The 22,615-nt window shown below is 43.1% G+C and overlaps 1 protein-coding gene across 1 annotated transcript in view; it reads right to left on the reverse strand.

Annotated features, from left to right (window-relative positions):
• Nucleotides 1-22,093, reverse strand: part of LOC144610401 (myoferlin-like) — an 82,965-nt gene extending 60,872 nt beyond the window's left edge. Inside the window, exons 1-13 of the mRNA XM_078429034.1 lie at nt 22,021-22,093; nt 16,818-16,873; nt 15,939-16,030; nt 13,933-14,041; nt 13,227-13,290; nt 12,575-12,723; nt 10,665-10,793; nt 9,495-9,557; nt 8,367-8,417; nt 6,859-6,889; nt 4,622-4,737; nt 3,764-3,887; nt 1,804-1,907 (exon numbers count right to left, since the gene is read on the reverse strand). Of these exons, the coding sequence (XP_078285160.1) occupies nt 1,804-1,907; nt 3,764-3,887; nt 4,622-4,737; nt 6,859-6,889; nt 8,367-8,417; nt 9,495-9,557; nt 10,665-10,793; nt 12,575-12,723; nt 13,227-13,290; nt 13,933-14,041; nt 15,939-16,030; nt 16,818-16,873; nt 22,021-22,093 (1,161 nt within the window). The remainder of the gene's footprint in view (nt 1-1,803; nt 1,908-3,763; nt 3,888-4,621; nt 4,738-6,858; nt 6,890-8,366; nt 8,418-9,494; nt 9,558-10,664; nt 10,794-12,574; nt 12,724-13,226; nt 13,291-13,932; nt 14,042-15,938; nt 16,031-16,817; nt 16,874-22,020) is intronic.
• Between the last annotated feature and the right edge of the window lie 522 nt (nt 22,094-22,615).

A 22,615-nucleotide genomic window follows, 5' to 3' on the forward strand; every position in this document is an offset into this window, starting at 1 on the left:
CCTCTCTTCAGATTCTATTCCATCAGCCCGCTTGACCAAGTTTTTATGAGATTGCTCCGATACTGTCTTTGATGTTCCAACATTTGATGTTCCAACATTAAGAACTCATTGACTAACCCTTCGGTAGATACCCAAAAGCTGCCGATGCTGGAATTTTCACCAAAATTCAAAATACTGGACGAATAGTACTAGAGCTTGAATAGCACCTCAATTCCACTTGGGTAGTTTATAATCCAATGGTATAAACACTGAATTTTCCAATTTCAAATAATACATCCCTCTCATTCCCCTAACCCAATATGCACACATTTCTCCCACCATCCCAGTCATCCTTCCTAAGCTCATCTTCTATTCCTGAGGTGAACATTTCCCTTTCATCCCCTTCTTTTCCCTTCCACTCATAACACTGGCTTTACATTTCACTCCTCGTCTTCACTCCTTATCTGGCACTATTTTGTCTCCTTTTCACCTGTAGGTTTTGTCATTTACCGCACACATCTGCCAATCAGTTCCTCACGGCCCCAAACTGTGTTGCCAGGTTCTGTCCCAACCACATAGTTTTTCCTGGTTTCTCCCTCTCCCCCCCCCCACCTTCCCCCCACTCCAATCAGTCTGAAAACGTGTCCCAATGCAAAACAACATCCACCAATGCCCTCCATAGATGCTGCTGAGTACCCGCTGAGTTCCTCCAGTACTTTTTGGTTTTTTTGTGAAGTAACTTTTCTACTTTTAAAGATGGCACGTAAAAGCAAATTGTTGTACTTCGGGCATTAAGTTCCAGACATCTCTGGTCCAAATGGGTCAACAACTCAAAACATAACTCCTTTCATTGCTGCACCCCCAGTAGTTATGTCTTTACGTCCAAATAAGAAGCGTTTACATACAGAGTTAGAATAAGAGAAAATGATGAGATAAAATTAAGGGCTCCTTATGCAAATACCTCATTCGGAGGTTTTTGACATTTAGGTAAGACAAATGAAGCGTGGTGGCTCTATTAATAAAGAATGAGATAATTGCAGTGGTGAGATTAATATTAACGCAAGTTGCAAAAACAGCTTGGGTGATTATAGGAAATAGCAAAAGATAAGAAGTCACTGGTGGGGTATAGAGTGGGTCATACTGTACCACATGACAATAAACTAAACTACAACACAAAAACAAGCCTTTTGGCCCATCAGAGCCATGCCAATCTTTGTGCCATCTACACCAACTTTCCAACTGCAGGACTCTGACAGAAATATCAATGCAACCAGCTGTAGGGTCAAAACATGTCCTACCTGTCTTATAATAATAATAATAATAATGCATTACATTTATATAGCGCTTTTCATACACTCAAAGACGCTTTACAGGGATTTAAAGAACATAGGGAAGTGAATAGATAAATAAGTAAACAAACAGAGAAAGGAGACAGAGGGTGAGGTGACCTTCAGTGGTTGAAGGCAGTACTGAACAGGTGAGACTTCAATGATGTTTTGAATGTGGTGAGTGAGGAGGAGTCTCTGACGGTTTGGGGTAGTGAGTTCCATAGGGTGGGAGCAGCGATGGAGAAAGCCCTGTCCCCCCAGGATCTGAGTTTGGTCCGGATGGGGGGGGATAGGAGATTGGCAGCAGCAGAGCGGAGGGTGCAGGTGGGAGTGTGCCTGTGGAGGAGGTCAGTCAGGTAGGATGGGGCCAGGTTATGGAGGGCTTTGTAGGTCATGAGGAGGATTTTGTACTGGATTCTCTTATGATTCAGATATCGATACATAAACTCGCCTTAGTATTGGATAAGCCAACAAGTAAAGGTTATTGGTTGCTTACCTTATTTCCAGCAAAGCTGACTTCAAGAAAGGAGTCAGCACCATCCTTCCATTCAGTATCCACTCCAAACATGCGCTTCAAGTTTGTCGTGAGCCCTTTTGTTGCTGAAAATAAAAATGTGTTTGTAGGGAAATAAAGCACTGAAACAGGCCCTTTGGCCCTCCGAGTCCACGCTGAGTTTCAGTCACCCATTTACACTAGTCCTATTTTAGCTGCATTTTTGAGATTTGGGAGGACACCAGAGGAAATCCAAGCAAACACAAGAAGAATATATAAGCTCCACACAGACAGCAACTGAGGTCAGTATCAAACCCAGGTCTCTGGTGCTTTGAGTCAGCAGCTTCTACAGGCTGGGCTACTTGATAGTGATAGAGTGATACAGCATGGAAAAGGGCCCTTCTGCCCAACTTGCCCACACCGGCCAACATGTCCCAGCTACACTAGTCCCACCTGTCTGTGCTTGATCCATTACCCTCTAAACCAATCCTATCCACGTACCGGTCTAAATGTTTCTTAAACGTTGGGATAGTCCCTGCCTCAACTACCTCCTTTGGCAGCTTATTCCATACACCACCTCCCTTTGTGTAAAAAAGTTACCTCTCAGATTCCTATTAAATCTTTTCCCCTTCATCTTAAACCTATGTACGCTGGTACTCAATTCACCTACTCTGGGCAAGAGATTCTGTGCATCTACCCGATCTATTCCTCTCATGATTTTATACACTTCTACAAGATCACTCATCATCCTCCTGCGCTCCAAGGAGTAGAGTCCCAGCCTATCCAACCTCTCCCTGTAACTTGCATGCTTTCTCTCTCCACCTTCCCCCATTATATCAACTAGACAAGTTCATCAACAAGTTATTCTCATAGCATCAATCCATCAGAAATATTATCTTGTCTCTCTCCACCACCCCCATCCTTTCTACAAATTGTTTTTGCTCTTTACCAGCCTCTGAGGAAGTAACTTCAATCCGCTTAGTTAACTGTTTGTCTTTCCACAGATACTGCTTTTATTTTAAATAATATAATATATAATATATTCCTTTATTTGTCCCACACCGGGGAAATTTACAGTGTTACAGCAGCAAAGTGGATAGCAAGAGATCATTCATTATAAATAAAAGTAAAGACAAGGATAAATTGTCATCAATTGTCATAAATTGGATAAATTTCCAGCATCTGCAATTTTTGTTTTAATTTTTCATCCCAAACCTCCTCTGATCGCAACATTTACAGAATTTAAACTCAAAAAAAGATTTACTAACTCATGAGATAGACTAATAAATAGTAAGTATGGACTAGTAGTAGTCTCCTTTATACTTCTTGTCATTTACTTACCTTAATTTTCATTGTAAGTGACATTTTCTTTGTCAGTCGACACCAATTCTTTCTCCCTCCCTTTCTAATCTTTTTAACTTTAATGGTATTCAAACCTTTCCCAATGGCTTCTTCAAGCAAGAGCAACAGAGGCAGTTTAGGACTGCACACACCCGCTCAATTTCTATGGGTTGGTTGTCACTGTGGTTTATGACGCCACGCCATGGGATAGATAGCTTATCAATCAGCTGGCTCACTGTCCTTGCCTGAGGAAGTAAAGAAACTGGCTCATTCCTGCTCATGGCTGTTCTACAGGGAATCTTACTGGAAGGTACAATGTGCCAGGTGAGGGCGGATCTAATCGACCCATTGTACCCAAACTCACCGGCATAAAACCTGAACCACTCAAAGTGCAGGAGGGCTGCCAGTAGAGATGACCCCTTCTCTCCACACCTGTCCTTGCTAACAATCCCACCAAATGTTAATGCCAATAGAATGAACCATGTATGAAAGCATTGAGTTAGGCCAGGGGAAAGAGGATTTCCAATGGGTGATATGGAATGGTGGGAGCACATGAAGGAAAAGGGATCATAGTCAATCTGGGTGTAGCTATGCACAAAATTAACTCCAATATGGGACATACTGTGGGAAATGTCCTCAGCTTTGTAGACCTTTACAATGAATGTGACCCAGCGCGAGAGAACACCAGTTGGCTGCAGCAGATTACTCTCCACGTCATCCTCTTCATTTGTCCCTTTCTTGTCTAGCTGGTGCAACAAACAGATTTCAATTAGAAAACAAAATACATTCACGCTTCTTTTAAATTCAGCAAAGACAACAGCTAAATTGAAATTAATCCTACTCTTGTTGTAGTTTATCGTAATGCACTGTAATATTAATGCAGTTTCCCTTCTCTCCGCTACCACTGCCTGAGCAGCTCAGCAACTCAGTATACACGAGGCTTCGTTCAGATTCTGCCTCTCTCTCTCTCTCTCTCTCTCTTCTCCCATTAACCTACCAACCAAATGGCTTCACCAAACAGTTTATTACCATTGCAGACCTGGCCTCATCCTATCCAAGATATTCCCAAAGATTTGCACTTTCGATTCCTCCCAACACTTTCAGTATTTGAGGGCTTATTTTCAATTTTTGAGTTCCGCTGAAGGGTCTTCAACCCACAATATTTTCTTTCTACAAATGCTTAGAGACAGAATCAGAGAGAGAAACATGAACAAATTGTCACAATTTGTGGAACAATAATTGTTGCATATTATATATATAAAAAATATTTGCTATGCTCAAAATGATTGCTACAATTCTGATATCAGGGCAGTGACAATAGAGGAGCACGTCATCATTTGCACACTGGTTTGTCAAGATGGGAATGGTGCAAGATCCTGCAAGTTCCTAACTTCTTTATCAAAACTACCTGTCCCGTCAGTGTGTCAGTATCTGGGAGAGAACAAATCGCACTTTGGGTTAAAAATCTGGTTGTGCTCACCGGTGCTTCATCACCTGCTGCCAGGATAATGATGCTGACTTTCAGGTAACCCTTGGCCATGGAGTGAACATCATCAACTTCGTAGAGCAGAAGCCATTTCCGTAACACCGCATGATCTGCACAGAAACGTCACACAATTACATAGAACATAAACTACAGAAATGACATGGCCAGTTTATCTGACTCGTGAACCATTTATGTTGCCTCCAATCTACTTCCTTCCCTTCCTCCCTTGTGTGGCTATTAGTCTTTCTTTAAAGTACAGTACACCTATCTCAATTTCTCGATGTGGTAGCAAACTCCATATTCTAACCACATTCTGGATGCAGATGTTTTGCCTGAATCCCCCACTGATTTTATAATTATGAGAGCTAGATATAGCTCTTAAGGTTAGCGGAGTCAGGGGGTATGGGGAGAAGGCAGGAACAGGGTACCGATTGAGAATGATCAGCCGTGATCACATTGAATGGCGGTGCTGGCTCGAAGGGCCGAATGGCCTCCTCCTGCACCTATTGTCTATTGTTTATAACCCAAAATTTTAGCCACCCAAAGTTAAAGTACTATTAGCTCAAAGAACAATGAAGAAACTCACGGCCTGAAGGACAGTGAAGGCAGAAACATTTTCACATTTACAAAGTGTTTTGATTAGTTTCATTTATTATTGTCACGTATAGAGGTACAGTGAAAAGCTTTTTGTTGCGTGCTATCTAGTCACCAAAAAGACTATACATGATTACCATCAAGCCATCCACAGTGTACAGATTTGGGATAAAGGGTATAACGTTTAGTGTTTTCACCTTTCTGTACTTACTTTTTGTCTGATGGGAGAGGGGAGAAGAGGGAGTGAGACTCGCCCTTGATTACGCTGGTGACCTTACCGAGGCAACATGAATTGTAGATGGAGTCAGTGGAAGGGAGGTTGGGTTGCATGGTGGCCTGGGCTACGTCCACAACTCTCGGCAATTTCTTGTGGTCTTGGACAGAGCTGTTCCCAAACCATGCTCAAAAAGTACCTAAACATACGCAAGCTACAAAACCATGGACCAAGCAACAGTAAAGAGAGCTAGCTAGAGGCATGCTTGTATATATATAAAATTAAAATCCAACCCCAACTGTAGCCGTTCTATTCCAACACAATTCTAAGGGCTTATGAACCGCTTGCTATCTGATACACGTTGTTGGGAGATATGGAGCTCAGGTCAGGTTGCCAGACTCCATGTAGAGTCGTGATTAGGGTTGCCAACTTCCTCACTCCCAAATACGGGAAAAAGGACGACGTCACCGCCCCTTGCCCCACGTGACCTCACCCAGCAAGTGGCCACGTGCTCCCCCTCCACCAATGGCGGCTGCCCAGGAGCATGTGGCCGCTGGCTGGGTGAGGTCACGTGGGGCGCGGGGCGGTGACGTCACCCTTTGTCCCTTATTTGGGATTGAGGAAGTTGGCGAACCTACTAATACGGGACAAGGGCGGTCCCATACGGGACAAACTAATTTAGTCGTGATCCTTAATGCAGGGCTGAAAACTTTTTTTTTTGTTAGTAGCTATCCTGACATGTTGTCAGGCTCCACTGGGAGTTACCTAAATACTCTCTTTTTGGACAACATAACACGATGAACTGCACGGCCTCCCCACGAAACAAATTGCCACAGTCTTTGAGTTCTGATAACATTTCACGTGATTCACAGTTTTAAGGATCTTTACTGGTTCGTGCAGAGTGGGTCTGTTTCTAATATCTGCCCACCCGGGTTCCATATCCTATTTTTCTGCATTTAAAAACTCTCATCGATATTAATTCTGAAATTTTCTGTTAACCCATTTACAGATCTATGGGAAGAATTCCAGCTTTCCACCCTTTTGCATGAATAATTGCTTCCTGACGCCACCCATCAAGACAGTAGTTTTATTTTTGTTATGGCACCTTGTTCAGAACCCCTTGAGGAAATTCTTTCTCTATCCATCCTATCAAATCCTCTAATCAATCACACAATCACAATAACACTTTATTAGCCAAGTATGCTTGCAACATACGAGGAACTTTATTTGCCATACAGTCATAACAATAAAATCACAGAACAATATCAGTTAGGTCACAATGTAACCTTACTTGGTCTCAAGAGAATATATGCCAAGCTATCCAAACTCAAATATAACAATTTTAGCTCCCAAGTAGGTTCTTTCTGACACTTTTCAAAATTGAAGGGTTAATGCTGGTACAGAATGACATTTAATTCCCTACCTGGAAATTCATAAACACCGCCAATATCCAGCTGGAAAAGAAGGGATTAAAGAGGTAAAAAAACAGAGTTTCAGATCATCAAGGGCTGCACTAGATGTGACATTGCCCAGGAACAGAAGCTAACACCATTTGGTCTCTGGTTGGTACCCCGTTTTTAGCAATATGCGAGACTTTACTATATATACTTATCTTTGCCTCATATACTTTACTACCCTGGATTAATAAAAATCTATCAACTGAAACAAGCAACCAACATCATTACATGGTATTTATACATTAGATTTCAAATCCACAACCGCACTTGCATTGAATGTTTAATTTTATGACTGATGAGCCGGTGTTTAATTTGTTCGAGTTTCCTGATCCCACGTTCAGTAGCCAGCAGAAATATGATACAATAGAACTTTATTCATCCCTGGAGGGAAATTGGTCTGCCAACAGTGATAGCGCACAAGGTACACGAAAACGTGAAATTAAAATAAAATGAAGGAAAAAATAAATAAAAAGACAAGCAACTGTTGGCTGGCTGCTGTGTGCACACAGCACAGCTTAAACTGGAACGAACGAACAAACAAAGGCTTATCCCCTGGGCAGAGGATTCTAAAACTAGAGTGCCCCCCCCCCCCTCCCCCACACCGGGTCCTCCATTGGTCTTTTTCCTCATATTATCCTCATATTTTGTCTCCATCAATTCCTCTGACTATTTTTATTGGGTGTCATGAATAAAATAAGATCTTGCTCTCACTGTATGAAAACATCACTGGTACTTTATGACTTTACTGAGCTAGTTTTTAATTTAAATTTGGATAATTTTTTTAAAAATCTGGATTAACTAATCAGTAATAACAAAACTACCAGATGGCTGCTGTTAAATAAAAAAACTGGTTATTTTAACCAGAGAATTGGCCTGTTCTTACACAGTCTTCTCTTTGAGACTCCAGATGCACAGCAACTCAACAAACCTTTATCACCATTACCTTCTCAGGGATAATTAGGAATGTGCAATATATGCTATCAAAAGCATCTCCATTTCCAGAATAAGTTTTTAATGTATTATTTCACGTTCTGAGACGGACAACCAAGATAAAGAACTTTACAGCATCAGTCTGGATGATATTTGGCCTCAAATACATGCATCTCCCTCCAAAAGAGCTACTCGATCAGGTTAGCTCCCCCATCATTTTCCCTTTGGATTTTGGATTTGAAAAAGCATAGTTACTGACATTATAAAATGTCTTTCAGAGTGTATATAAAAAGCATTTCAGAGTATATATTACTCCTCAGCTAGACACGAAATGCTCGAGTAACTCAGCAAGACAGGCTGGAGAGAAGGAATGAGTGATGTCACCTATATTTACTCGAGCATTTTGTGTCTATCTTCTGTGTAAACCACCATCTGCAGTCCCTTCCTATATATTATTCCTGTCGGAGAATTTGAAAAGAAAATTATTTTACTAGATTTTAAATTGTTCCCAAAATGCAAGACAACAATCGATGTATAAACTCACTTTGAAAATACCAATCATTGAATCAGATCGAAGCGAATGTGAATTTAACACCTTTAAAAATAAGGAAAGGTTCATGAGTTTAAATAATAACCATTCTCTACAGTAGCTCCTAATATTTAACACTGCATCTGATATGCAAAAGAAGTTACAAAACATCACACGCAGAAAAGGTTACACATTAAAAAAATGTTAGGATACACTTCTTGTTCTCCCTTTTGGAATGAATACCAAATATGCTGGAGGGGTGGTCATAATTAAAGTCCTACCTCGTTTTCCTATACTCCTAAAGTGAAAGAAATAATTTCTCTCCATCTGCCTTTTTAGCCCTGTTCATCATTTAATATCTTGGATTAAATTGCTAGAGGTAATTCGTCTCTATGCTCTTTGTTTACATGCCAATCCAATCTGCAAAATCACTGGCTAATTAACCTTGGATTTAATCACAGCTGAACTATATTTACATGCAACAGGATAGATCTGTGTGCTTGCTTAATGGCAGCTAAATAAAAACCATGGAGAAATGTAAGAGAGGCTCAATATTAATCATTTATCATTATAGAATCGAGTAGGGAAGTCCAAGAACAGAGGGCGAAGGTTTAAGGTGAGAGGGAAAAGATTTAAAGGGGACATACGGGGCAAGTTTTACATACTAAGAGTAGAGGGTATATGGAAAGAGCTGCCAAAGGTGGTACTGTAGAAGCATGTACAATTACAAATTTTAGAAAACATTTGGACAGTACATGGATAGAAAAGATTAGTTCTCAGAAATGGCTGTTTTGTCAACATTAGTCACAGGAGTGAATATCACATGAATACGACGTGGCAACTCCAACAGCCTGACCGCAGGAGAAGACGGCAGGGGAAGAGAAAAAGCCATTCTGGCCTTCCATCACAGTGAGGAGGTGACTGGAGGAGACTCACTGTGATGGATGTTTCTTTTGTTTGGTGTTGGTTTATGATTGTATGTGTTATTGCATTTTTATTGATTATTCTTATTGGTCTTATTGTTGAACTGCGGGTAATTTTTCATTTCACTGCACATTTATGTGTATGTGACAAATAAATTGACTATTATCAGCTGTCATTTGGGAACAGTTTATATCTATTGTTAGTTTTGGATCAACCTACCTGAATGTGTATCGAAGTATTGAAGACCTCTGATGGTGTTTTATGAAAATTCTGAAAGAAAATCTGTAAAACAGAAATGTGTAGTATTGACTAGGTACTGTTCTGATGATTAAACAAAATGTTGTACTTTGCACAAGGTTAATCTGAAAAGGCCCGGAAGAATGAATATCCATGGTTTGTTGTTTTTTTCCCAAGATCTCTCCGCCATACCCCCCCCCCCCCCCCCCCCTCCCCACAAATGTTGTATGAATTTGTTTCGATGTTCTCTTTGCAAGGGCTTTACAGATCCCCATGAGAGTCTGGACAAGCATTAAGAGGGACTCACTGAACCCCACTCTTGAATATTCATGAATTTCACTTTCTTAAACAAACACATCCACATTCCTGAAATCCACAGCCATGTTCTCTCACACATCTCAAACACTCACACTGTCCTGATGCGAACTCACACATAGCCCCCAACTACATGCACTTACCTACCTGTATTCACCTCATTCAATACCAAAATCAATAGCATGTTTACTTCTTTTTAGTTTAATGTATGAAAATCTCTCAGGTCGGGCCATGAATTAGATCATGTTTAATCTTTATCTCATCTTGGTTTACAAAGGCATTGATCCCTACAAATGCTTCCAGTTATTGGACCTGCAGATGACAACCACCTGATAGGTAGTATAAGAAAATAACTGCAGATGCTGGTACAAATCTAAGGTATTTATTCACAAAATGCTGGAGTAACTCAGCAGGTCAGGCAGCATCTCGGGAGAGAAGGAATGGGTGACGTTTCGGGTCGAGACCCTTCTTCAGACTGATGTCAGGGGGCGGGACAAAGGAAGGATATAGGTGGAGACAGGAAGATAGAGGGAGATCTAGGAAGCAGGAGGGGAAGAGAGGGACAGAGGAATTATCTAAAGTTGGAAAAGTCGATGTGAAACCCATTCCTTCTCTCCCGAGATGCTGCCTGACCTGCTGAGTTACTCCAGCATTTTGTGAAACCTATTCCTTCTCTCCCGAGATGCTGCCTGACCTGCTGAGTTACTCCAGCATTTTGTGAATAAATACCTTCGATTTGTACCAGCATCTGCAGTTATTTTCTTATACCACCTGATAGGTGATAATCTTCCAGACACTTGTAATTCTCTTCCTGCAGCATGAAGTTATTTTCTTTACCTCATCAAAGACTGGATTGTTCCCATGTCTGATCCTTGTTCGGAAAGACGAGTCTCCTACATACACCTTCACAAAAGGTTTGATATTGACACCTTGGAGATGACGGCCTTCAATAATCCGGATTCGAACCTATTCATGAAGATTTCATATTATAGAATATAACACTGAATTTGGAAATTTCACCCATCATGCTCATGCCGACTCTGTGAAAGCAATTCTAACTTTGCCATAGATCACAGCTTCTAATGTAACCCTCATCCTCAAGTATCTGACAAATTTCTTCTGTTATTATTTAAGGAATCAGCTTCCATTAAGACCTCATATTAAGCATTCCTGATCCATATGAAATGAAAATATTCTCAAGTTCACTTTAGATCTTCTGCCAATAATTTAAAATCTACTTTCACTGATTGCTGACTCATTCACCAGAGGGAAACCAGGCAAAAATCTAACTGTTCAGGGTAAGTGCACATAGTTGGGATCAAATGCATGGTTGTGTGCGAGTTTGCATCTGGACATCTCATCAACTTGGAAACGTCGTGTCACATTCTAATTTTCTATATCCAAATTCTTCAAACCTCTCCTCATACAGTTAAGATCTTGGAAAAAACACATTGAACCTTCCTCAAAGCCTTCTTGTAGGGTGGTGCCCAGAACTCTCAACAATATGTCTGCTAAGGTCTAACCATGGCCTAGACAGGGTAGAGAAATGGGCAGAATCATAATGTTACACTTCACTGCAGGGAAGTTTGAGGCATGCAGTTCAGGGATCCTAATGTGCAAAGTTTAGTTGAGGGAGGCCTCATGTGCAAAGATAATATAAACTACATGATTTTGAAAATTATGGAAGAGCAGAGAAAATGGCGTCCATCAACACAAATCCTTATGTCAATTTTTCTTATTTCCTTACAACACAGGTCATTCAGGCCGGCTTTCAGAGCAACCCCCCCGTAAATTTCCCCTGCAGTCATGCTGCCTGCTCCAAACTTTGCGTCTCATTTCCCTGTAAACTTGCTTCTCTTGCACCCCCATCAATCCACTCGAATTCCCGTACCACTCTCTCTCTTCACCAGGAAACTCTACAAATTGGGATCCTTCTTCAGACTGATCAGTCTGAAGAAGGGTTTCGACCCGAAACGTCACCTATTCCTTCTCTCCAGAGATGCTGTCTGTCCTGCATTTTTCCGCAGTTACTCCAGCATTTTGTGTCTACCTTCTATATCACTGCACCTGTTTCAAGCCTCAACTGCTGTAGAATATATCAGTCTCCCCTTCATCAGGACAATCCAGAAGGAATGAATTTTCCTCATGACCCATAGATGGATTCCCAGGAATAGAGACAGGGTTGTGCTGTTGGGAGTTCAATGAGAAAGGGATGGAGCACAAACATTGGGGTGCATTGATTCATTCAAATGTGATATCACCCTCATTGTAAAGGTACAGTATTCTATAGTTAATAGTTGAGATTTGGTGCATAACATACAGTTGTGAATCACTGAGCTAAATCAGTTCAGAAGAAAACCGTATGCACAGGTCCATATTTGGAAAGGCCAAATATCCCCAACACGGACATTTCCATTGTTGAGTCATGGCACTGAGTCATGAATTAAAAGGATAGTCATATTAATATCTTCTACAAAATGCTGGAGTAACTCAGCAGGTCAGGCAGCATCTCAGGAGAGAAGGAATGGGCGACGTTTCGGGTCGAAACCCGAAACGTCGCCCATTCCTTCTCTCCTGAGATGCTGCCTGGCCTGCTGAGTTACTCCTGCATTTTGCGAATAAATACCTTCTGCAGTTATTTTCTTACACTTTAATATCTTCTACGTTCTAACCAAACATGCATATGTGTACAAGTGAGATGCATGTGAGGAAACCTGCTCAATTTGCTGGCATAGCGTCTCCTTTACCTGAAAGTCCTGTGATTTGCTTGAGATGTTCTTAGAGAATTTTGAGGTTCCCCTTCCTGTATCTTGTTCTTGAGGCAACGGTGGGGGTCTTGCTGCAGGGTCTGGAATTCCGCTGATGTTTGTTACAGATGGCGGCTGTTGGGGTGTACCTAAAAAGGAATGCAGTGGTCAGTCACGCGAGCACACATATACAAGCATACATATTCTGCATTGGAGAACAAGCAGGAGAGTGAAGCCATGATCTAACTGAATGGTGGAACTAACTCAAGAGAACAAAAGGCCTCCTCCTGCTCCTACTTCACATGCATACAGCAAAAAACACACAAAACAACTTTAATTTTGGTCTGGATTTGAAACTTTATCTGCTATCTTTCTTTAGCATCAAAGCTTTACCTTCCTTGAGAATTTCTGAGTTAACATGTTTGCATATACTGGGGAGGTTATTAACTCATTTATCCAACTATCCTCCTACTTTGATGCAGAGATGGTTCTGAAACTAAACCTTTTATTATGGGCAGCATTAGCATGCACTGTGTGATTTAGTGATTTGCATTTCAGTATATTCTTTCAAGTTCTCAAAGTACTTTGTGATTATAGTCACTAGTTTCAACTCACAATTTATAAACAAATGTCATAAAGTCTCTTCACTTACCATCTTCCTTCTGTTTTTTGCCAGTTGTGGGCGCTTCATAGATTATGTCAAAACTTATTGTGTTCTAGTAATGAAAGGGAGATGAAAATCAGTTATATTTACAGCAGTTGTGTTTCTATTTAGTTCCTCCGTCCCAGCAATCTGTTGCAGGGATTAGGACCATGAGCAAGCTCCACAGGATTGAGCTTCAGAACTCAATAGTTTATCGATGCTCATCCATGTTGGACCTCAAGTGACCTTCCTTCTGACTTCAAATCCCTTGTACAAGGTATATCAGAAATACGATGGAATACCCTCCACCTACCCAGATGAGCCACACTCCATCAACATCCACAAAACCTAAACAGCAGGCAAGCCAGAGCAACCATGTTGATTTATATCAGTACATTAGCTTGGCAGTGGTGCAGCTAGTAGAGCTGCTGCATCACAACTCTACTACCGTTCAACCTGCTGCATCGCAACTCTACCACCGTTCAACCTTGATCTCAGGTGCTGTCTGAGTGGAGTTTCCACGTTCACTCTGTGACTTTAGCAAGGCCTTTGACAAGGTCCACATGGTAGTCTAGTCAGAAGGTTAGATCGCATGAGAAGCTAGCCAAATGGCTGATTCGGTACGAGTTTGGATCCTAGCAGCAGTAATTTTTTAAGTACAAAAAAAGTTACTAAACAGAGCTCAGTCAGCTCTGCATTGTTGCAAAGGGGTTACCTTAGTTTTTTGTTTGTTTTTATCCAGCAGAGGAATTTGATTGAAGGATAAAATTTTGTTTTTTTCCCCAACCAGACCTCCAAGTCGGACAACAGTGGACCCAACAAGCCTAAGGGAAACAAGCAAAATAAATTCCAGTCACAATTATTGTGCCACAAAAGGTAAAACAAACTTTTATTTCAAAGAATGTTGCTGAATGCAATAGTATGGAAGAGCAAAGGAAACAGAACATTTCACCCAAGAGAATTTTACTTGTTCTGTGCAAGAACTAATTAACTGATTTCCCCTGCTCTTTTACCCACAGCGCTACCAATATTTATCCAATGTCCTTGTAAATTTCAGATCATAACAACTAGCAGGATCCAAAGATTAAACCTATTCTTTTTATAACTCATGCCTTCTGATTAGCAAACCTTTTGCCTATAGAACCTGTTTCCATTTTAACAAAACCCAATTGTATTGAAGCAAGTATCATACAAAACTTTGAAAGATTAGCCAATTGCTTGCACTTAATTCAGCACCAAGTTCTGGGCCAATCTGCAAAGCATTGCCCTGTCAGACGTGCTGTAATTTGGATTCAGCATAATTTCCCAATTCATATGTAAAACATTAGTTAAGGTGAACACACTTTTCTTTTAACAGAATTATTTTCTGTCGAAATATTCAGCTGAACACACTTGCTATGTTTAAAATAAGAAAATAACTGCAGATGCTGGTACAAATCGAAGGTACTTATTCACAAAATGCTGGAGTAACTCAGCAGGTCAGGTAGCATCTCAGGAGAGAAGGAATGGGAGAGAAGGAAGGAGAAGAAACGTTGCCCATTCCTTCTCTCCTGAGATGCAGCCTGACCTGCTGAGTTACTGCAGCATTTTGTGAATAAATACCTTTGCTGTGTTTAAAAGGTCTAGTGCATTCATCTAAACAGCAAGTGTGACAATATACTGGTGACGTGTTTGGTAGTCCAGATATGTTTCTAGGAGTGCGAATGCTAATGGAATCATCACTGAGATCTTGCAACATTTTATGGAGAGTGAGAGAGTGGGAAAGATGGGTCACTGAGTTAGCGGCTGTGCAAGAAATCCTGCAGAGATTGGAGGAATACGCATCATGTGCAGGCAGAAGGGACTAGTTTAATTTGGCATTATGTTCAGCATAGATATTGTGGGCCAAATGGCTTATTCCTATGCTGTACTATTCTATATCATGTCATTTTTCCAATCAAATTGCTCACTCATTCCTTTTGACTTTTTGCCTCTTGACTTTACTGAACAACCCTTTGATCCATTTGGTGAGTATTTACCTTTGTATTTCCTGTTCTGATAACTCAGCAGCTCTAGCACCTGCCGTGTTCTTGTGACCATATTGCCTATTTACAAGGCTTGTACGTTTACAGGGCACCCGGTCATTGTTTACACATCCCACATGCTAAGGTCACCAGCTTATATTATATGAGAAAATAACTGCAGATGCTGGTACAAATCGAAGGTATTTATTCACAAAATGCTGGAGTAACTCAGCAGGTCAGGCAGCATCTCAGGAGAGAAGGAATGGCCGATGTTTCGGGTCGAGACCCTTCTTCAGACTGATGTCAGGGGGGGCGGGACAAAGGAAGGATATAGGTGGAGACAGGAAGATAGAGGGAGATCTGGGAAGGAGGAGGGGAAGAGAGGGACAGAGGAACTATCTAAAGTTGGAGAAGTCGATGTTCATACCACTGGTCTGCAAGTTGCCCAGGCAAAATATGAGGTGCTGTTCCTCCAATTTCCGGTGGGCCTCACTATGGCACTGGAGGAGGCCAATGACAGAAAGGTCAGACTGGGAATGGGAGGGGGAGTTGAAGTGCTCGGCCACCAGGAGATCAGATTGGCGAACGCGGACCGAGCGCAGGTGTTGAGCGAAGCGATCGCCGAGCTTGCGTTTGGTTTCGCCGATGCCAATATTATATTATAGAACATTGGCCAATGAGTTAGATAATATCTCCATATAGTGCAGAACAATGTTACCTGCCCTTTTCACTTTTGCCATTTTCTTTCAGGTGAATCTGCAGAGAGGATTTTGCATCTAAAGGATTTCCTTTCAACTTAAAGTCAAGTCTCTGATAAAAAGAAAAAAATATATATATATAATTTTTAAAGTTAACAGCAAATGGCTTTCAAGCCTTCCTCCATCCCACCCAAGACTGCCCCGCCCATCCCCAGCACATCCCTTCACATCAGCTTATGCTGCCACTGCATTTCATCTTATACTCTTATCCTTGTTCGCCTTGTGATCTCTACCTATCCCACCCATGACTGCATAATCTTCCTCCCTACGATTACCATCAAGTGCATTCCTCGCCCTTTCTCCCCTCAATGTTGCTGCATTCTCCCTCCTTTTCTCAACATATATTTTACATCACAACTACCCATCCAAAACTCATCCACCTCTCCCACCCAGTTGCAATGTACACCAAATTCCTCTCCTGCTCAGTTGAATTAAACTTCACATCACTGCCTGAACACAACTCTCTCGTTGACCACATGTTGGCAGAAGTCACCCTGTGCCATTATCATTCTATGCATCCACCATCTTCCCAGATTAAACCTGTCCCTCTGTGCCTCACCCATGTAATCATGACGTGCCCGCACCCACCCTGATCAGTGATCATCTGTGTCACGGATAAGATTTGATTTTTATCTTAATCCAGAAGAAGCAAAGTTTACTATACATGTCGGTCAAAACCTCTGCAATCACTCCAGAAAATGATGGATCCCCTTTAAACTTTCATTAATAATACCTCGTGTTCATGACATATAGAATGGAGCCTTTGCAAATTTGTGAGTACAGCTTTAAAGTTTCAAATTATGTAGAGCTTCTCATCTCGCTATTGCCTTTCCACTTACATCGTTCCATCGTACAGTCAGATCTTCCTCTGATAAGCCGGTTCTCTTCTTATTACCTAGAAAATGTGTTGCAGTTATTCAATGTTGCGTATAACTCAATCCAATTACACTCCTGATTTATGAATGATTGAAAAAGGTTTGGGGAGTCAGGATGTGATCAATTCACAGCAGGATACAAAACGTCTGATTTAATGATGATACAAATTATCCTAGATGCTACCTGACCTGCTGAGTTACTCCATCATTTTGTGATACCCTCGATAAGCGTCTGATTTGGTTTTGTATCTGGAGAGTTTGTATGGCTGATCCAGTTAGGTTTCAAGTTGGGTGTAACATGGAGACACTAAATGACTTGCAGAATCTCGCTACCATTGGCAAATTTACAGAGGTGGAGGAGTTGGCTGCGCCTAACGGCTGCGGCTCTCTGGCAGTCTGTTTGTCTTTTTTTCTTTTTTTTGTTTGTGTCGGGATGGTTTTTGTTTCTGTTTTTGGCTGTGTATGTGTGGTGGGGGGGTGGGGTGTGGGGGGGGGGGTGTGGGGGTGGGGCGGGGGAAACCTTTCTTTTATTAGGTCTCTTCCCCGGGGCGCAGCTCGCCCGCGGGGCCTTCCATCGCCCGGCGCGGCTCGGCTGCGGGACGTTTCAGTGCCCGGTGCGGCTCGGCCGCTGGACTTAACATCGCCCGGTGCGGCCGCGGGACGTTTCAGTGCCCGGCGCGGCTTGGCCGCTGGACTTAACATCGCCCGGTGCGGCCGCGGGACGTTTCAGTGCCCGGCGCGGCTTGGCCGCTGGACTTAACATCGCCGGCGTGGCTTGGCCGCTGGACTTAACATCGCCAGCGCGGCTCAGCCGCGGGACGTTTCGGGGCCCGGTGCGGCTCGGCCGCTGGACTTAACATCGCCTGGTGCGGCCGCGGGACGTTTCAGTGCCCGGGGCGGCTCGGCCGCGGGGCCTTCCATCCACTTGCGGGGGCTGTGCGTGTCGGTTGCCTCGGTAGGGGTCGAGCTGCCTGTCCGTGGGTGCGGGGAGAGGAGAGGGGAAGTTTTGTTGCCTCCATCACAGTGAGGGGGTGTTTGGAGTCACTGTGATGGATGTTTGTGTTGGGGTCGTGTGTCCTGTGTTCTTTTCTTTTTTGCTGTGTCTTGTGACTGCTGAAATTTCGTTCGGTGTTTGTGCCGAGTGACAATAAAGTTTTGTTATACTGTTATAATAGCTAAATCAGTACTGATTAGCAGGAAGGCTAAGGAGCCCATCTATTCTGAGAAACCTAAATGAGATAACGCAACGTAATATGGAGCACAGATACACTAATAATTCAATGTATTTGCACGTTAATAAGAGAATTCAATTACATTGGTTATCATTTCTAAAATGATACCATTCAAAATCATATAAGCTCATGAATAGAACAATGTTTACCAAGATTTGAAACAAAATGTACAATTCTGGTCTCCCAAAATGATTAGAATAGACAGGTACCAGATAAATTACAAGAATGATACAAAACTATAGAATTAAAAACTGAACAAGTTGAGTGCTCAACTTTCTCGGAAACAAAAGTTGAGGAATTAAGAATGAACCTTAAATTCGATCGAGTGCACATACATTTTTCATTTGTGCAGGAATCCAGAACTAAGACAACAGTCAATAATAAATCCATTGTGAAATCAGAAGAAATGTCTTTACCGAAGTGGTGGTGAGAATGTGGAATTCAATACCACAGGAAATAGTATCCAACAGGGATTAGCAAAGACACATATAAGTGAAATCTAACAAAATAGATGGGAGGAAAATGGGGTTTGCTGGCAGGGTGATTTTAATGAGAGGACCCAATTTTTATTCTCACTTATTGCAACAGGAAGGCCCTGGGAACCTGTTTAAATCAGAAAGCAAACTACAGGGTCACGGGTGATTTTTGGAAATAACTGCAAATAATTCAGAAGGAAGATAACTGGACCAATGATGCAGCATTTTCTCAGTATTTACAGCTGTTTATTACCAAATTTGCGGCATGCACATACTTTCCATGTCAATGGGTTCATAACGTGTCAGAGTTACATTCACCAGGTTCCAATGGAAAGAATGCTACCAATTTATTAATTATCTCCCTATTAATGCAAGCGAAGGTAATTTATTTTTACACATCTTTTCCTCAAAGGAAAGCAGAGGAATGTTTTAAATCTAGAAGCAGGTTAATTGGTTACTGTAAGTTACCTCTGGCGCTTGTGGATGGAGTGAGAGTCAGGGGGAGTTAATGGTAAATAATTAGAAGAAAAAGACTAATGAGACTGCTCAAAAAGCTGGCACAGACTCAATGGGTCTGCCATATCCCAAGAAAATATGAGATATATTCTTAGTGTAGGAAAATAACTGCAGATGCTGGTACAAATCGAAGGTATTTATTCACAAAATGCTGGAGTAACTCAGCAGGTCAGGCAGCATCTCAGGAGAGAAGGAATCGAGCTCTTAAGGATAGCGGAGTCAAAGGCAGGAACGGGGTACTGATTGAGAATGATCAGCCATGATCACATTGAATGGCAGTGCTGGCTCGAAGGGCCGAATGGCCCCCTCCTGGGGTCGTGGTCGAGACCCTTCTTCAGACTGAAGGGTCTCGACCCGAAACGTCACCCATTCCTTCTCTCCTGAGATGCTGCCTGACCTGCTGAGTTACTCCAGCACTTTGTGAGATATATTCTTGATAAGCAAGGGAGTTGAAGTTAACAGATAGGCAGGAATGTAAACAATCAGGAAATAATCAGGACAGCCATGAAATCAGTATTTGACTGTCACCCCTCTCTATGCGGCGGAGACTCAGGTTCAATCTTGACTACGGGCGCCGTCTGTACGGAGTTTGTACGTTCTCCCCATGACCTGCGTGGGTTTTCTCCGAGATCTTCGGTTTCCTCCCACACTCCAAAGACGTACAGGTATGTAGGTTAATTGACTGGGTAAATGTCCTTAGTGTGTGTAGGATAGTGTTAATGTGTGGGGATCGCTGGGCGGCGCGGACTCGGTGGGCCGAAGGGCCTGTTTCCACGCTGTATTTCTAAATCTAAAATCTAAATCTATGCCTCTCATAATTTTATTTACTTCTATCGTGTCCTCGGGTTGAGATTGAAAGGGTATTTCTCCAAACATTTTACAAGTACTTTAATATAATTTGTCCAATGTGGAATCTGCCTTCTAACTAAAATACTGTCCCAATTCCCACATTTCACTTACAGTAACTTGCATTTATAAATCTGTTTTATCATAAAGAAAATCCCAAGGATCTTAAAATAAAATCCAATCGTTAATGACGAAGGCTATTAAGAGAATGGAAAGTGTTATTAGGCGGCTATTAAAAGAATGGAAAATATTATTATGGGGATCAACAGAGACAGACCAAAGTTAAATAAAGCACAAGAAAGTGCAGATGTTGGCGAAAAAAATTCTGGATAATTGATGCTGCCGGATCTGCAAATTCATATAGATATTGAAGATCAATCCCCTAGATGGATTGATCCATGCCTGACGGATTGATCTACAGTTATTGTAAGTTGGTGGAAACATAGGGCCATGGGGAGGTGTCAGGAGTTATGGGGAGAATGGGGTTGAGGGGTAAGAATTAGATCTGCCATGATTGAATGGCGGTGTAAACTATATGGACCGAATGGCCTATAGACAATAGGTGCAGGAGGGGGCCATTCGGCCCTTCGAGCCAGCACCGCCATTCAATGTGATAATGGCTGATCATTCTCAATCAGTACCCCGTTCCTGCCTTCTCCCTATACCCCCTGACTCCGCTATCCTTAAGAGCTCTATCTAGCTCTCTCGAATGCATTCAGAGAGAATTGGCCTCCACTGCCCTCTGAGGCAGAGAATTCGAGATTCACAACTCTCCGACTGAAAAGGTTTTTCCTCATCTCAGTTCTAAGAAAAAGTTTTTCCTCATCTCAGTTCTCAGGCCTAATTAGACAATAGACAATAGACAATAGGTGCAGGAGTAGGCCATTCAGCCCTTCGAGCCAGCACCGCCATTCAATGCGATCATGGCTGATCACTATCAATCAGTACCCCGTTCCTGCCTTCTCCCCATACCCCCTCACTCCGCTATCCTTAAGAGCTCTATCCAGCTCTCTCTTGAAAGCATCCAACGAACTGGCCTCCACTGCCTTCTGAGGCAGAGAATTCCACACCTTCACCACCCTCTGACTGAAAAAGTTCTTCCTCATCTCCGTTCTAAATGGCCTACCCCTTATTCTCAAACTGTGGCCCCTTGTTCTGGACTCCCCCAACATTGGGAACATGTTATCTGCCTCTAATGTGTCCAATCCCCTAATTATCTTATATGTTTCAATAAGATCCCCCCTCATCCTTCTAAATTCCAGTGTATACAAGCCCAATCGCTCCAGCCTTTCAACATACGACAGTCCCGCCATTCCGGGAATTAATCTAGTGAACCTACGCTGCACGCCCTCCATAGCAAGAATATCCTTCCTCAAATTTGGAGACCAAAACTGCACACAGTACTCCAGGTGCGGTCTCACCAGGGCCCGGTACAACTGTAGAAGGACCTCTTTGCTCCTATACTCAACTCCTCTTGTTACGAAGGCCAACATTCCATTGGCTTTCTTCACTGCCTGCTGAACCTGCATGCTTCCTTTCATTGACTGATGCACTAGGACACCCAGATCTCGTTGAACTCCCCCTCCTCCTAACTTGACACCATTCAGATAATAATCTGCCTTTCTATTCTTACTTCCAAAGTGAATAACCTCACACTTATCTACATTAAACTGCATCTGCCATGTATCCGCCCACTCACACAACCTGTCCAGGTCACCCTGCAGCCTTATTGCATCTTCCTCACAATTCACACTACCCCCCAGCTTAGTATCATCTGCAAATTTGCTAATGGTACTTTTAATTCTGCTCCTATCACTTATGAATTTATGAAGAGGGAGATTTGGAAAGGAGTAAGTACAACATCATAGCAGGGCTGAATGACTGCTATTGCAGTAGCCCAATGTCAAGGAGGGGGGTAGTTTCGAGAGGAGATTAGGTTACAAACGACTCAGTGTAAGATAACTAGGTGGTAACTGCTCGGGATTACGCCCATTGCCCAGACAGAGGGGTGGTTTTCGGCGGCCGGGCGGCCTTGCCCGGGGATTGCCGAGGCAGGGCGATGTGGAGAGCACACGGCTCGCTCGTCTCCCTCCTCACCTCTGAAGAGCACGGTCACATAGACTGGGGAATTCTGGATCTTGGAGACGGACAGCCCTCCAACCTTGAGCATCTTCAGCCGCCAGCTACGTCTCCAGGTGCTGAGAGCGCGGTGCCTTCCATTTCCCTCCTCCGGCGGGGCCGGTAACCCGAGCCGAGGAACACGGCCACTCGAAGGGCAGGCGTAACAAAGGGCGCCATGTGACAAGGCCGCACAACAACCGCCCGACGGAGCCCGGGCAACGGGGCACGTGGCGGGGGGGGGGGGGAAAGCCCGGGCAACGGGACACGTGACGGGGGGAAAGCCCGGGCAACGTGACGGGGGGGGGGGGGGGGAAAGCCCGGGCAACGTGACGGGGGAAATGCCCGGGCAACGTGACGGGGGGGAAGCCCGGGCAACGGGGCACGTGGCGGGCGGGGGGAAAGCCCGGGCAACGGAGCTGCATGCAGCTCACGCGATGGAGGGGAGAGGGCGAAGCCAAGAAGCGGCGACAACGCCCGTGTCACGTGGGGAGCCATGCCACGTGGGGAGCCATGCCACGTGGGAGGCCTATGCCTCGGGCCTACCACCATGTGGGCGGGAAGCCTTACCGAC

This window comes from Rhinoraja longicauda, chromosome 36, assembly GCF_053455715.1.
Source record: "Rhinoraja longicauda isolate Sanriku21f chromosome 36, sRhiLon1.1, whole genome shotgun sequence".
In the NCBI taxonomy this organism is placed as follows: domain Eukaryota; kingdom Metazoa; phylum Chordata; class Chondrichthyes; order Rajiformes; family Arhynchobatidae; genus Rhinoraja; species Rhinoraja longicauda.